A 17,595-nucleotide genomic window follows, 5' to 3' on the forward strand; every position below is an offset into this window, starting at 1 on the left:
AAGTGCGGGGGGATGACAGCTGTCTGCCCTAAGTAACGAATTACGATCTGTGGGCTTATGGTACAACGTGGTCCCCAGTTTATCTGTGTCTTTAAAGACTGTCAGATCCAAAAAATTGATGGATTGTTCATCCACTGTCATTTTAAATTTTACATTATCTGTACAGTTATTGTAAAAATTGTACCAAGCCTGGAGTCCCTCCATGCCCCCCCCGCCATACCAAAAAATGTCATCTATATATCTGTAATAACAAATAATAGATGTGTCAGTATGAGACCATAAATACATGTTCTCAAATTGTGACATATATATGTTGGCGTAGGCAGGGGCCATGGAGGAACCCATGGCAGTACCGGCCACCTGCAGATAGAATTTCTTTTCAAATCTGAAATAGTTTTTAAATAAACAATATTCAATCAGAGAAGATAGATATTCTATCGGGGGACCATCATACCTAGGGTTGTCTATAAGGTGTTCTTGTACTGCCTTTAGTCCCTCGTGATGAGGTATAATAGTGTACAGACTGTTGACATCCAGACTCACGAGTAAATCGTCATGCTGGATGTCAACAGACCGTATCTTCCTAATGAAATCATTGGTGTCCATGATATAGGAACGTATCCCCTTAACCACCGGTTGAAGTAACACATCCACATACTGGGCTACAGGCTGAGTTAATGACTCACGTGCCGAAACTATCGGACGACCCGGTGGATGGTCCAAGGTTTTGTGGATTTTGGGGATAGAGTACAGAATAGGTACTCTGGGAAATTTGGTAGTACAAAATTCCAAAATATGTTCTGATAGAAAACCCTGTTCAAATCTCAATGCTAGAAGGGTATCTAATTGTGTTTTGTAAGTGTTAGTGGGATCATTGGTTAATGATTTGTATGTGTTTGCGTCGGACAGCTGGTCCAAAATGTCAGTTCTATAATCAGTATAGTTGAGTAACACTATGGCCCCGCCCTTATCGGCGGGCCTAATTACAATAGAGGAGTCAGCTTGAAGGGTTTGAATAGCCCTCTGTTCGTCCCTAGATAGATTGTGTTTCCACAGTGTTTCTGTTTTCTCAGTATCAAGGTCTTGAGAGACCAATCTTAGAAAAGTTTTAGTACTAGAGCTACAATTAACAGGCTCAAAAGTGGTTGGTAACTTACATTTGAGTTCAACCTGAGTTTTAGTACAAGTAGTTTCTTTATTCTGGAAGAATTCCTTAATTTTAAGGGATCTACTGAGTTTATATAGATCAAACTTCAAATCAAAATCAGAAACGGGTGCACTTGGGACAAAAGAAAGGCCTTTATTGAGTACTTCATGCTCACTAGTCGTGAGTGTGTGTGTACTAAGGTTGATAATTATGTCCTCTGGCGTGGACGTCTTGGGGGCCTGTGTCTGATGCCCCGCCCTCCTAATGTGGGGTCTGTTGTGTCTCCCCCTCCCCGTGATCGTGTAGTCACCGCTAAAAAATGTGTCGGTGTAGATTGTGATCTTGGCTCATATTGAGGGTATTGGTTACGTTGTCTAAATGTACTGGGAGGGGTGAAAGGTGTGCCTGATGAGTTCCTATCCGTATCAGTGGAATCCCCCCCACTGGTATCTATGGTGTCAAAGTGTACTCTCCTATTTCTTTGTCTCCTCCTAGGTTGTTGGCTAGTAGTGGTAGTGAGCCACTTATAGACTTTGCCCTGTATATAATCATTGTTCACTGTCTCTAATTTTCTATTTTTGAAAATGATTAAATCACTCTGATATTTGTCTATTTGAGTTTTTAACTTAGGTAACCAATTCTCCTGAGAGTCATTAATGAGAGTGGTGTTGTGTACTGATTCAAATGTTTGTATCTCCACCCTTACTTTACCTAGAATAATGGTAACCTCCTCTATGACTAATAATATAAGGTCAAGGGAACATTTGTTCAATATGAAACACCATTTTTTTCTGAATTCAGGGTTATCTCTTCCAATTGTGGGTATATTGTGCACTCTAAAACCCCTAGGTATATGGCCTATCCTGTAATAGTCAGATAAATAGCTCCCATGTAGCGCTAGATCTACTTCCCTTTTCTTTAATTTAAGCAAACTATAATACAAGTTGACAGGAGTCTCACCCACTGATTTAGAGATGGGTGCAAATAGGATCCGGTTTGCATCATCTGTAGTATATGAAGCGGTACCTGTCTGTGCAGCCATGGCCTGAGTAGTCATGTCTTCCACTTGGATATCCAATTCAGAGGGGGAGCTCCCATCCTGCACTAGTTGTGACATTGTGTTACTGTGGAGGAATGTTACTGAAAAGCAATGGTAAAGACAATGGTAAAGTCCCAACACAGGTAGCTGAAAATCAAAGAAGAGAAGGCACTTCCCAAAATGTAGTTAGGAGATGGTAAAGTCCCAGTTCACTTAACTGTAAGGTAAATTTGTTTTGGAGATTTTGGAGAAGAGTAATGGCACAAACAATGGTAATCACAAAAGAGGTTAGAGATGCAGGATCAACTGGTCAAAAGTGGGGGTTGTCGTCTGGTCATACGAACATAATATACATCTTCCAGCTTAACCCACCAACTGCCGACAGCCTGGGTGCAAAGATATGGCAAAATACAGGAACAAACGTTTGCACTCACAGGTCTTTTGTCAAACTTTTAATGTGGAACGTTTTCGGGGTATTATAACCCCATCATCAGCATACAACAGTGATAACAATCAAACATTTTATAGTGTTTTACAAACCAAGTGTACCAATCACAAACCTCACATCTCCCCCAGCTTTCGCGGTGAAATTATCGGCAGTGGAACGCATAATGCGTTCCACCGTCATGGCTAATACCGGAAGTTTAAAAACGTCACTTCCGGTTTATACCCAAATTACGGATTTTATACTTGAACAACAAATGTCAGAAAAAACCTGATTAGCTTCCAGGTTATACACACTTTGTGTGGGTGTAGAGTGATCAGTGCCTAAACAATTAGCATTATTAATACACTCAATTTCTTGTGTCAAACTGTGTGAGTGTATGTGTACATTGTTATGACAACCGTTGCCATAGAGACACTAATAAACAACGGCTCAAGTGCATGCATATATTTAAAGTGAATAACACAGACCATATAAATAAACACCTTATATATACTTAGAAATTTATCCCAAGTTGAGTTTGATTTTTTTTTTTTTTTTTTATGTTCAATCTTAGGGATTATGCATTCAACGTATCCCGTTTTAAATTTCTAAGTATATATAAGGTGTTTATTTATATGGTCTGTGTTATTCACTTTAAATATATGCATGCACTTGAGCCGTTGTTTACTAGTGTTCCTATATATATATATATATATATATATATATATATATATATATATATATATATATATATATATATATATATATATATATACATACACACACACACATATATATAGCACCCTGGAAAGCACCCTCATAACAATTATAGGTTCGACATCAGGCATCGTTTAACATGCACCAGCACATATGTAGTGTATATGATCATTTGCCCATGCTCCAGTATCTATATCGGTAAAACCGTAACAACTTTTCGTGTACGCATGGCGAACCACCGTTGTGCGATACGCGAGGCCCTTCACACTGGTGAATCTGACGAGCCAGTAGCAAGGCACTGCCTTCAACACAAACATGCGGTTTCCAGCTTACGCACAATGCTTATAGATCACATACCCCCCCTGTTAAGGGGTGGTGATAGAGGAAATCTCCTGCTTCAATGTGAAACCAAGTGGATCTATAGGTTGAATACTATTATCCCTAATGGCCTTAATACCTCTCTGGATTTTAGTTCTTTTTACTGAAGTGTCATACATCTGTGGAATAATACACTTACAACCATATTTATCTCGTAACTCTCAGCTGATTATATGGACTCTAACGTGGATTACAATGGCTCTCACTTTGGTTCCTATGTTTCTACCATACGATAATCAGGCATGAATGTAAGCTAGTAGATTAAACAATATATGTAATTAGATACTGTTTTCCGATGTTATGACAAATAACCATTCACAGATCTATTACATTGTATTGGGTTGATAGTAATATTGTTATGATACACCTATGTACATAGTTAGTTTTTATAGTTTTTTTAATTAATCATTTCTTATTGCTACTGCGCTGTTTTATAAGTGTTGTATCTAATATTACATGCATATGGGTATTTTTGCTCAGGTGTAATAAGGATTGAGATGTGTTTGACATAATATATATTAAGCGTAGTTGTACATCTGAAATGATAAATTACACTAGCATTGCCGCACGGACCGTGCATTGTATATATGTTGCCATGGCGATCTCGGCACTGCTGTTTCACGTGGCGCACAGTCTAGCGCGCCTTGATGACGTCAGACGCAGACTTCTTTCACGGAAATGGGGCGGCATGCTGTGTATACCAAGGGTATTTAGGTGGAGGATATAGGTAAGTTAGTTAGGAAGTTTTAATATTTCATCTTTGCTACATTTGATAAAGGTACAGGAATGTACTGAAACGTCATGTATATGTAACTTTTTTTCTATGGATTAATAAATGAATTTTTTCATAAGACCAGTGAGTTCCTACGTTCTTGGAAAGAAAATGCATTATGGTTTGTAGTGCACCTTGGCAGTTGGAACAAGTAAGATTGTGCTGTCCTTAACTTGGAATGTATGTATGTATGTATGTATGTATGTATGTATGTATATGTATATATATATATATATATATATATATATATATATATATATATACACACACACACATATATATACATACACAAACACATATATATATATATATATATCCACACACATATATATATCCACATATATACATACACACGCACACATATACACTGTATATGGAAAATAACGTTGAACCGAAAGGAGTCATCTAGGGACCAGCACCTGTGGCAGACCTGCGACTGACTCTCATAGGGTGTTCTTGTGCCACTACCCATACTGCAACGACATCCCTCTGTCCAGAATGTAGCTCACAGGGCCTCAAATCGGTCTGACAACCCTTTCCACAAACACCTTGAGCACATTGAATCTTCACATTCCTGCTGCGAAGGCAAACACAAGACTGGTTCCAGTAAGGTGGAAGGTGTTTTAATGGCTTTGGGAGTTTTGGAATCTTTGCCTTCTTTTAGTGGCAAGGAGTATAATTCCAAGGTGTAATTGACTCTCACCACCTTCATGAAAATAAATCTTTTTATATCTACATACCTGTCACTCTCACTTATCTATTGCTATCTATAATCTATATCATTGATATCTATATAGCTATCTATTAATCATTCCTTTGAGATAATGCACAACTTACTTATCTGCTGCATGGCAAATGGTTCCACATGTATCAGCCATGTCATCTACTAGGATAGCAACACGGTCCTTCACATCTCCAACCAACACCATTCTATCAACTTCATTGGCTTTTTTTCGTTCTTTGTGGATAAGTGCAAACTCAACATTAAGCCGATCAGCAATAGATGTGACTCTGCAGAAAGGTAAAAATATATTCTAGTAAAACAACAGGATGTTAGATATAGAATATGAAGGCAACAAACACACACTTGTAATATTATGGAACTCTAGCAAGTCAATATATTTCTTTGTTGAGGTAGTAATATTTTAAAAGGGCCAATATAGTTAAAAAATGCTCTAACGGATTAAAGCATGTAATTTTTCGACTATCGACCCTGCTCTACTGTGTCAATCAACAGTGCTAGTTGCACAACTGAAATCAGCGACTACCGCTGCTGATTGGATCAGCGGCAGGTTCAGCTTGGGAATCAGCAATACACCGAGGCTCCCAAGCGGAACATCTGTGTGTTTAACACCTTTGCTGGGTTAAATACACAGTAGACCAGTGTCAATAGTCACAAAAGTACATGCTCTAACAGATTTGAGCATTTAAATTCTTGACTATAATGGTCCTTTAAGACACCTTATTACTAAAAATAGGTGCCCTACCATTCAAATAAGGGGTTTTTCTATATTGTAGCTGGCAGTATTTGATGTGTTATATGTCAGGTCTCAAAACATTTTCTCAAAGCAAACACAATTTTGCATTTATCCAAACATAAGCAAATATTTTAATTATTTGTCACACTAAGGGCTAGATTTATCCAACAAGGGCGGCCAGGGGCGTACATATTTGCCCCTGTCCGTCCCAGCTCGCCTCTGGCGGGCAGCATTCCGCTGGCGGAAAAAAACATTACACACAAAAGCATATTTTGCGCTTGCGTACAATACTGCCCCCTGCCCACACACACACGGCTGAGACCGGGGAGATTGAAATTCTCTACCTAAGAGGTGAAGAGGAGGTGACTGCAGGTTTTCTTTTGAGAACCTGCAGTCATAGGGAGGTGAAGGGCTTGATAAAGCGAGCCCTGTAAGCATGGACAGGAACGGAAGCACAAATACACTGTCACATTTTTTTGTAGTTTTAAAATGTATGTAATGTTTTATGATTAAACTTTTTTTTCCTATTAAAATTTGTTATGTATAGTGCAAGGTGTGTATGTACCAAATAATGACTAATGCTATTGATTTTTTTATGAAAGCACCACCAAATTCTATAGCACTGGGTACAAGTAGATTCTAACCAAAAAAAAAAAAAAAGAACTTTGAACTTCAATACGTCTTCAACCTGATGTAAGCCAAGTGCTGATATCACTCACAGCTTATGTTTTACAGGTACAGGCATACTTTGTATATATATTGCGGCTTTGGTACCAGACAACTGCAAATATCGCAATAAAGTGAGTTATACTCTTTTTTTTTTTTTTTTTTTTGGTTTCACAGTTCATATATTCACTATACTGTAGTTTTCTTTCATGTAAGTGCAAGAGTCCATGAGCTAGTGACATATGGGATATACATTCCTACCAGGGGCAAAGTTTCCAAAACCTAAAATCGCCTATAAATACACCTCCCACATACCTTAGATTTACAAACTTTGCCTCTCATGGAGGTGGTGAAGTAAGTTGTGCTTGATTTTCTTCTTTGATAGGCGCTTCTAAGCATATTGAAGCCCAGTTCCTCTCAAAGCACAGTGTTTGTCTGAGGGATGTGGAGTATTGCGCGTTGAACCTAACTTTTCATGTTTGTGGAATGAGAGATGGTGTATCTTTAAAACCCATATTTACATTGGAGCTGTTTGAGCCTAAGGCAAATGATTTGTCATGGATTGAACATTACATAATATTTTATTGCATCTGTTGCTTTTGGTACAGTATAATCTGGTTTATATATCGTCCTATCCACGACTTGAATGTGATCAAATTTGTTTTACTTTTGTTAATGTCTAAATAATTCTTACTGTATACTTTAGACTTCTGATTTTACAGAACAATATTATTAATTAGTTACTTTGCATTATAACCAAGACCAAGACCAACTATTTGAGTGGCGTGTTAGTATCTTACACCTTTAGGGGATGGATTGTATTCTGTTTTCCTGATTGGTTAGAGTCGGATTTTTTGTTTTAACCTATCATATTTGTTTATTTAGTTTTTAAGCAGGTGTGGGGTTTAGCACTACAGGTTGTGACTACGGATGTCTTTCCGAAACGCGTAAGCCTGTCAGTGCTACGCCCGTGAACGCCAGTTCTCAGGAATTGCTGTATCCTTTATCTTAACCAATATGGATTGAATAAAGAATTTGATTTTATTGCAACAGAAAGTGTCGGATCCATCTTCTTTGATAGTATTGCCTAACAATGCCATGTTTTCACCTATGGGAAATCTATTCTAAGGCTCTCTGTAATCAGTCGCAGAGATTAATCTCTGCCTCCCTTTACAGATCAACATTATACTTCTCTGCCATTACCTCTGCTGATATGTTTCAGTACTGGTTTGGCTGTCTGTTATATGTGGATGGGTGTCTTCTGGTAAGTATATATCATCTTTTAAGACACTCTCAGATATATTTGGCACTTTATCTTATAAAGTTTTTAATGTATATTGTATATATTTGCCATGAGTCTGGTCTGTGTATTTCCATTTGCAGTCAAAACAGTTTCAGCTTGGGAATTATGTTTATGTGAGTTTTAGGCTTACCTGGGGTTCCAGTTATTTTTACTTGAAGTCTATTTTTTTTCAAAAATGTTGCGATCTTAGGCTTGTGATGATGCAAAATGTTACCTTTTATTGCAACATTTTTGGCGCAAAGATTTTCAAGCAAGGGCGGCCAGGGGCGTACATATTTGCCCCTGTCCATCCCAGCTTGCCTCTGGTGGGCAGCATGACACGATTCATGTCATTTCTTGACACGAGTCGGGTCAATTATCTGTGGTACAAAAGTTTTTTTGCTCTGCATTTGCGCCGTTTTTGGCACCATAAATTTGTTTTATAAGTCTCTCTCTCTTTTGATCTTTGAGGGCTAGGTTGCTTGCTTTTGATTTTACTTTTGTATAAAAACATTATAAACTTTTTTTCCTATTCCTGAAACTGCTATTTGAGGAAATTGGATAATTTTGTTTAAAATGTTACTTTTTCTTTTTTGTTAAATTTTGCAATATCTGATCCTGCCTCTGATGTTACTGTAGGAACTAAGCTTCATGAACACAATTCTACCAAAGCTAAGTGTGTATGTTGTAAATTAGCTGATCTTACTTCTTCAGCTCAAATATGTGGCACTTGTTATGAAAAGCTTTTACATGCTGATAATGCTTCTATAAGTACAAATGCATCTACTGTTAAACATTCACAGTCTAATGTACATGACATTCCTTTAGATATTAAAGATTATATTGTTGCCGCCATAGAGAAGGATATGACAACTATTCCACCTTCAAATAAACATAAAAGGTCTCTCCTTACTGCTCATAAATCTGATGAAGCCTGTATTGATCGTCAGCATACTGAAGTATCTTCTGCTGATTAGGATTTCTCTGGCTCAGAGGATCCTACTTCAGAGTCTGAAATTGATAAATCAACCTCTTTTTAAGATTAAATATATTCGTTCTTTATTAAAGGAAGTATTGCTTACTTTGGGTATAAGAATCTAGTCCTCTTGATAACAAGAAATGTTTGAATTCTGTTTGTAAAACATCTGAGGTTACTCCTGAAGTTTTTCCTATTCCAGATGCTCTCTCTCATATGATTACTAAGGAATGGTCTAAACTTGGTGCTTCTTTTAAACCTTCTTCTAGGTTTAAAAAGTTATATAATTTACCTGGGGCTAATTTAGTGTTTTGGAAAAAAGTCCCTATTTCTACTTTGGCCAAACGTACTACTATTCCTATGGAAGATGGTACTTCTTTTAAGTATCCTTTAGATAGGAAGATTAAATCTTAACTTGGAAAAGCATATTTACATACTGGCTATATTCTTAGACCTGTCATTTCTATGGCTGCGGCTTTCAAATTTTTGGTTGGACAGTTTAGCTCCACAGTTAATAGATCCTGAATTATCTAACATTGTTCTTTAACTTTAACATGCTAATCATTTTATTTGTGATGCTATATTTGATATCATAAAGATTGATAATAAATCTATGTCTTTAGCTATTCTTACTAGAAGAGTTGTATGGCTTAAATCTTGGAATGCTGATATGGTGTCTAAATCTAGATTACTATCTTTATCATTTTAGAACTTATTAGGTTTTCAATTGGATTCTATTATCTCCACTTTCACCGGGGGAAAGGGAGCTTTTCTGCCCCAAGATAAGAAATCTAATGGTAAATTTAAAGCTCCCCATCGTTTTCGTTCCTTTCGTCAGAATAGAGAACAAAAAACCTCTCCTTCCCCTAAGGCCTCTGGCTCTAACTGGAGACCATCTCCAAATTGGAATAAATCCAAGCCTTTCAAAAAAACTAAATTTATGCTTACCTGATAAATTACTTTCTTTTACGATATGAACGAGTCCACGGATTTCATCCTTATTTGTGGGATATTAACCTCCTGCTAACAGGAAGTGGCAAAGAGCACCACAGCAGAGATGTATATATAGCCCCTCCCCTTCCCCTCCACCCTCAGTCATTCGGCCGAAGGTATAGGAAGAGAAAAAGGAAAGGCTAAAAAGGTTCAGAGGTGACTGAAGTTTACAAAAAATATAAAGAAAAACCTGTCTTAAAAAGAACAGGGTGGGCCGTGGACTCGTCATATCGTAAAAGAAAGTAATTTATCAGGTAAGCATAAATTTAGTTGTCTTTTACAAAGATATGACGAGTCCACGGATTTCATCCTTACTTGTGGGAAACCAATACCAAAGCAATAGGATACGGATGAAAGGGAGGGACAAGACAGGAACCTAAACGGAAGGCACCACTGCTTGAAGAACCTTTCTCCCAAAGATAGCCTCAGAAGAAGCAAAAGTATCAAATTTGTAAAATTTGTAAAAAGTGTGAAGGGACGACCAAGTCGCAGCCTTACAAATCTGTTCCACAGATGCATCGTTTATAAAAGCCCATGTGGAAGCCACAGTCCTAGAAGAATGAGCCGTAATTCTTTCAGGAGGCTGCTGTCCAGCAGTCTCATATGCCAGGTGGAGGATACTTCTCAGCCAAAAAGAAAGAGGTAGCCGTAGCTTTCTGACCCCTACGCTTTCCAGAATAAACAATGAATAATGAAGATGATTGACGGAAATCCTTAGTTGCCTGTAAGTAAAACTTTAAGGCATGGACCACGTCCAAGTTATGTAACAGACGCTCCTTCTTAGAATAAGGATTAGGACACAAGGAAGGAACAACAATTTCCTGATAAATATTCTTATTCGAAACAACCTTAGGAAGGAACCCAGGCTTGGTACATAAAATCACCTTATCAGAATGAAATATGAGATAAGGCGAATAACACTGTAATGCTGAAAGCTCAGAAACTCTTTGAGCAGAAGAAATAGCAACCAAAAACAGAACTTTCCAAGATAATAGCTTAATATCTATGGAATGCATAGGTTCACACGGAACCCCTTGCAGAACTCGAAGAACTAAATTCAAACTCCAGGGAGGAGTAATAGGTCTAAATAAAGGCTTAATTCTAGATAGAGCCTGACAAAAAGACTGAACATCTGGTACATTTGCCAAACGTTTGTGAAACAGAATTGACAAAGCTGAAATTTGTCCCTTTAAGGAACTTGCTGATAACCCTTTCTCCAATCCTTCTTGGAGAAAAGACAAAATCCTAACTTTACTCCATGAGTAACCCTTGGATTCACACCAAAAAGATATTTATGCCATATCTTATGATATATTTTTCTAGTGACAGGCTTTCAGGCCTGAATCAAAGTATTGATAACTGAATCAGAGGATCCTCGCTTCGATAAAATCAAGCGTTAAATCTCCACGCAGTCAGTAGCAGAGAAATTAGATTTGGATGTTGGAAAGGACCTTGAATGAGAAGGTCCTGTCTCAACGGAAGTTTCCATGGTCGCAGAGAGGACATGTCCACTAGATCCGCATACCAAGTCCTGCGTAGCCACGCAGGCGCTATCAGGATCACTGAAGCTCTCTCCTGTTTGATTCGAGCAATCACGCGTGGGAGGAGAGGAAACGGTGGAAACACATAAGCTAGGCTGAACAACCAAGGTACAGCCAAGTTCGGCCTGAGAATCCCTTGACCGGGATCCGTATCTTGGAAGCTTGGCATTCTGACGAGATGCCATCAAATCCAATTCTGCCCCATCTGAGAATAAATGAGGCAAATACCTCCGGGTGAAGTTCCCACTCCCCCGGATGAAAAGTCTGTCGACTTAGAAAATCTGCTTCCCAGTTCTCTACCCCTGGGATGTAGATCGCTGACAGATGACAAGAGTTGGCCTCTGCCCAACTGATTATCTTGGATACTTCTATCATCGCTAAGGAACTCCTTGTTCCCCCCTGATGATTGACATATGCCACAGTCGTTATGTTATCCGACTGGAATCTGATGAATTTGGCCGAAGACAACTGAGGCCACGCCTGAAGCGCATTGAATATTGCTCTCAGTTCCAGAATATTGATTGGAAGTAGAGACTCCACCTGAGTCCAAACACCCTGAGCCTTCAGGGAGTTCCAAACTGCACCCCATCCCAGAAGGCTGGCATCTGTTGTCACTATCACCCACGAGGGTCTGCGGAAACAAGTCCCCTGGGACAGATGATCTGGCGACAACCACCAAAGAAGAGAGTTTCTGGTCTCTTGATCCAGAATTATCTTTGGAGATAAATCCGCATAATCCCCATTCCACTGACCGAGCATGCACAGTTGCAGTGGTCTGAGATGAAAGCGAGCAAACGGAACAATGTCCATTGCCGCTACCATTAATCCGATTACCTCCATACACTGAGCCACTGATGGCCGAGGAATGGACAGAAGTGCTCGGCAAGTATTCAAAATCTTTGATTTTCTGACCTCCGTCAGAAATACTTTCATAGCTACCGAGCAAACCATACTTGTCCATATGAGGAAATGGTGCTGTGTCTTTTGGAGCAAACAAATGTGCTGGCGGCAAGGCTCCTCTGGTCTTCGGGAAGAAGGTATCTGTAAAATTAGAAATAGAAAAGAGGGCGCCACATAGCGTAATATTGTTGACTCAAAGCCAAAATAGGAGATTGATGTTAAGGCTTACCAGAGGTAATTGCACCGTATTGTAACCGGTGCTGACAGGCAGGCTAACACTTTCAGTGGCTAGCACACTGGGTGGCCTCCGGCAGGCTGTACACAGGTGATATTCAGCGTTTCTACCTTTTTTTTTGACAACTTCCGTTTTTTAATTGTATATAAGGTAGATATTTTTAAAGAATTTGTATCCATTGTTTGTATGCCTGAAGAAAAGACCGGTTTATGGTCTAGAAACGCGTAGCAGTTTGTATGGATTAAAACTTATTGATTTTAAATATACGGAAGTTGTCCATTTGTTTTCCTTTGTTCTCCTTTTTGAGCCTTCCTGGTAAAGGTTTCAAAGTATCTGCTCCACCGCAGTGTCTCAGTCATCAGCCGCACAGACGTCAATCAAAGAAACGCTGAATATCACCTGTGTACAGCCTGCCGGAGGCCACCCAGTGTGCTAGCCACTGAAAGTGTTAGCCTGCCTGTCAGAACCGGTTACAATACGGTGCAATTACCTCTGGTAAGCCTTAACATCAATCTCCTATTTTGGCTTTGAGTCAACAATATTACGCTATGTGGCGCCCTCTTTTCTATTTCTAATCGAGCCCCTAAGACTGCATTAAGGTGCGGCCCTCAAGCCAGTTCAACTGGTGGGGGGGCAGACTGAAATTATTTCAACAGTCTCTGTTTCGATTCATCCAGACCACTATTGTTTTCTGAGATTCTCTTTTCTAGACAAACATTACCAATTTTTCGCTCTTCCATTTGGCCTAGCAACAGCTCAGAGGATCTTCTCAAAGGTTCTCGGTACCCTTCTATGTGTAACCAGAGAGGAGTGTATTGCGGTATTTCATTATTTGGACGATATCTTGGTACTAGCTCAATTGTTTCATTTAGCCGAATCTCACATGAAACGACTAGTGTGGTTTCTTCAAAGTCATGGCTGGAGTGTTAATTTACTAAAGAGTTTGATTCCTTAGACAAGGGTCACCATTTTAGGTTTCCAGATAGATTCAGTGTTCATGACTTTCTCTGACTGACAAGAGACAAATAAAAATAGTTTTAGCCTGTCTAAACCTTCAGTCTCTATCAATCCCTTAAGTGGTTATGTGCATGGAAGTTTTAGGTCTCATGACTGCAGCATCGGACGTGATCCCCTTTGCTCGTTTTCATATGAGACCTCTACAGCTTTGCATGTTGCACCAATGGTGCAGGGATTATACTCCGATATCACAACTGATATACTTAAATCCCAACAGAACTCTCTCTGACTTGGTGGTTAGACCATCACCTTATTGTTCAAGGGGCCTCATTTGTTTGTCCTATCTGGACTGTGATCACAACAGATGGAAGTCTTACAAGTTGGGGAGCTGTCTGGGGGTCTCTGACAGCACAAGGAGTTTGAAAACCTCAAGAGGCGAGGTTAGTAATCAATATTTTAGAACTCCCTGCTATTTTCAGAGCTCTTCAGGCATGGCCACTATTGAAGAGAGAACTTTACATTAGTTTTCAGACAGACAATACCAGAACAGTGGCATATGTCAATCATCAAGGAGGGACTTGCAGTCCTTCAGCATTGAAATAAGTATCTCTGATACTTTCTTGGGCGGAATCCAACTCGTCTAATTTTTGTGATTCATATCCCAGGTGTAGACAATTGGGAAGCAGATTATCTCAGCCGTCAGACTTCACAACCGGGGGGAGTGGTCTCCATCCAGATGTGTTTTTTTTATCTTGTACAGATGTGGGGACTTACAGAAATAGATCTGATGGCATCCCATCTAAACAAGAAGCTTCCCAGATACCTTTCCAGGTCCAGGGATCCTCAGGCGGAGATGGTGGATGACTTAACAGTTCCTTGGCTTTACCAATCTGCTTATATTTTTTCTGCCTCTGGTTCTTCTTCCAAAGGTGATCTCCAAGATCATAATGGAACAATCTCATGTGTTTCTGATAGCACCAGCATGGCCTTACAGGTTTTGGTATGCGGTTCTTGTCCGGATGTCCAGCTGCCAGCCTTGGCCACTTCCGTTAAGTCTTCTGTCTCAAGGACCGTTTTTCCATCAGGATCTCAAATATCTAAATTGGAAGGCATGGAAATTAAAGGCTTAGTGATAGAAGTTTCTCTGATTCAGGGATTAGCACTATGATACAGGCTCGTAAGTCTGTTTCAAGGAAAATTTATCATCGGGTTTGCAAAACCTAGATTTCATGGTGTTCCACTCATAATTATTCCTGGCATTCTTTCAGAATTCCCAGGATTTTACGGTTTGTTCAGGATGGTTTGGATAAGGGTTTTGTCTGCAAATACTTTGAAAGGACAAATCTATGCTCTGTCTTATTTCATAGAAAGATTGCTAAACTTCCTGACATTCATTGTTTTGTTCATGCTTTGATTTGAAGATTTTGCAGGCTCCTCCTTTTCAGCCTATGCATTCTTTGGATATTAAATTACTTTTTTGGAAAGTGTTATTTCTTTTGGCTCTCTCTTCTGCTAGAATAGTTTCCGAATTGTCTGCTCTCGTGAGTCTCTATCTGATTTTCCATCAGGATAAGGCAGTTTTGCTGACTTTATCAAAAATTTTACCTACAATTGTGAATTCTAACAACATCAATAGGGAAATTGTTGTTCCTTCCTTGTGTCCTAATCCTAAGAATACTCTTGAAAGATCTTTACATTCTTTGGATGTGGTAAGAGCTTTGAAATATTATGTAGAGGCTACTAAAGTTTTCAGAAATACTTCTAGTCTATTTGTTATTTGTCTGGTCCCAGGAAAGGTCAGAAAGCCTCTGATATTTCTTTAGCATCTTGGTTGAAACTTTTGATTCACAAAGCTTATTTGGAGGCAGGTCAGTCTCCGCCTCAGAGAATTACAGCTCAGTCTACTATCAGTTGCCACTTCTTGAGCTTTTAAGAATGAAGCTTCAGTTGATCAAATTGGCAAAGCAGCAACTTGGTCTTCTTTGCATACTTTTACTAAATTTTACCATTTTGATATGTTTGCTTCCTTGGAAGCAGTCTTTCGTAGAAAGGTTCTCCCGGCAGCTGTCTCAGTTTGATTCTAGTGCCTATGATTTGAGTTTTTATGACATTTTTAAGAAAACTTCATTCATTTTTTGGGTTTCATTTCTCAGCAGATTTAGCTGTTATTTTATCCCTCCCTCTTCTAGTGACTCGTGGATTTCCACATCTTGGAATTATATCCCATACATCACTAGCTCATGGACTCTTGCCACTTACATGTAAGAAAACAATTTATTTAACAACATACCTGATAAATTAATTTATTTCATAGTGGCAAGAGTCCATGAGACCCACCCTATTTTTTCTGGTTATGATTTTTTTGTATAAAGCACTATTTTTTCCAGTTCCTCTTTTTTGTATGCTTTTTACTCCTTTTACACCTCACTTCTTGGCTACACGTTAAACTGAGGTATGAGTGAAGTGGGAGGTATATTTATAGGCATTTTGAGGTTTGGGAAACTTTGCCCCCTCCTGGTAGGAATGTATATCCCATACGACACTAGCTCATGGACTCTTGCCACTATGAAATAAATTAATCAGGTAAGTTCTTACATAAATAAAAAATAAAAAAATAACTGTACAATAGCATTACGTCTAAAAAAAAATAAATAAAAATAAAAATAATATTTACATACCTTAATGAAAAATACTTTATTGGTAAAAAAAAAAAATGCTATTCATAAAATCGGAGCCTTCAGCAAATCGTAATCTTTTTGCTGGTGGTGTGTATAAGTATGTGTATACATGTGTGTATAAACATTGGAAAAATGGTGCTGATAAACTTGTTATATGCAAGGTTGTTACAAACCTTCAATTTTTAATAAATCTGTGAAGCACAATAAAACGAGGTAGCCTGTATAATCTTTGCTTGCTGCTCGTGCAGGAAGCTAAAAACTGAGCACAGGAAACCCAAATGCGGTTATTTTTTTTATTTTTTTTCACTGTAAATTAACTGCCAAGAAGTTTAAATACCAACATATTTAAAAATAAATGTTGTCTTCAAATAAAAAAACCTAAATTCAACTTTGTATTTACAAAATTTACAAGGCATCAACCCCCCCACCACCACCATAATATATGTTCCTTTATTTTTTTCTCTTTAAATAACGTAGATATCTTTTTTTTTTTTTTTTAATTTAGGGAATGTACAGTACAACTAATCCAGAGTTCACACTAATGCTGAAAAGCAATGACCTCTAGTGGTTTAATTTAGAACAGCCAAGAAAAACAAAACATTACAAAGCATCAACACAAAAACGATCAAAAGTATTAAAAATTCTATTTTACAGGCAATAGATAACCTATGAACTTATTATGCGTGTTAGTCATTTTCAATAAGTGAGAGAAAAATTAAACAAGGTTTATTCTAAACATGTTCAGGTACACACAAACGGTGTCAGAACCAAAATATTTTTGTAGAAAGCTTATAAAAATATGAAAAAAATATATATTTTTACATATGCCGGCTTCAATTACATAATGGATATACACATTTGTTTGCTATTAAATGGTGTAATGGAGCTATGAATCTTTTCTTAAAGGACCAGTCAACACTGTAGATTTGCATAATCAACAAATGCATGATAAGAAGACAATGCAATAGCACTTAGTCTGAACTTCAAATGAGTAGTAGATTTTTGTTAAATAAATTGCAAAGTTATGTCTATTTCCACTCCCCCTGTATCATGTGACAGTCATCAGCCAATCACAAATGCATATACGTATATGCTGTGAATTCTTGCACATGCTCAGTAAGAGCTGGTGACTCAAAAAGTATAAATATAAAAAGACTGTGCACATTTGGTTAATGGAAGTAAATTGGAAAGTTGTTTAAAATTGCATGCTGTATCTGAATCATGAAGTTTATTTTGACTTGAGTGTCCCTTTAAGGTCCATGAAATCCAACATTTTTCCTTCGTGATTCAGACAGAAGTAAATTAGAATTTTTTTTAAAATTGTATGCTCTATCATCAGATTTGCTTAGTTTTCATGTTTTTTGTTGAATCGATAACTAGATAGGTAGCGTGCATATGTCCAGAGCGCC

General features: G+C 38.2%; 1 protein-coding gene across 1 annotated transcript in view; it reads right to left on the reverse strand.

Annotated features, from left to right (window-relative positions):
* Positions 1-17,595, reverse strand: part of PRPS2 (phosphoribosyl pyrophosphate synthetase 2) — a 386,813-nt gene that overhangs the window by 32,181 nt on the left and 337,037 nt on the right. The window contains exon 5 of the mRNA XM_053707587.1: positions 5,318-5,491. Within this exon, the coding sequence (XP_053563562.1) occupies positions 5,318-5,491 (174 nt within the window). The remainder of the gene's footprint in view (positions 1-5,317; positions 5,492-17,595) is intronic.

Source organism: Bombina bombina, chromosome 3 (genome assembly GCF_027579735.1).
Source record: "Bombina bombina isolate aBomBom1 chromosome 3, aBomBom1.pri, whole genome shotgun sequence".
NCBI lineage: Eukaryota > Metazoa > Chordata > Amphibia > Anura > Bombinatoridae > Bombina > Bombina bombina.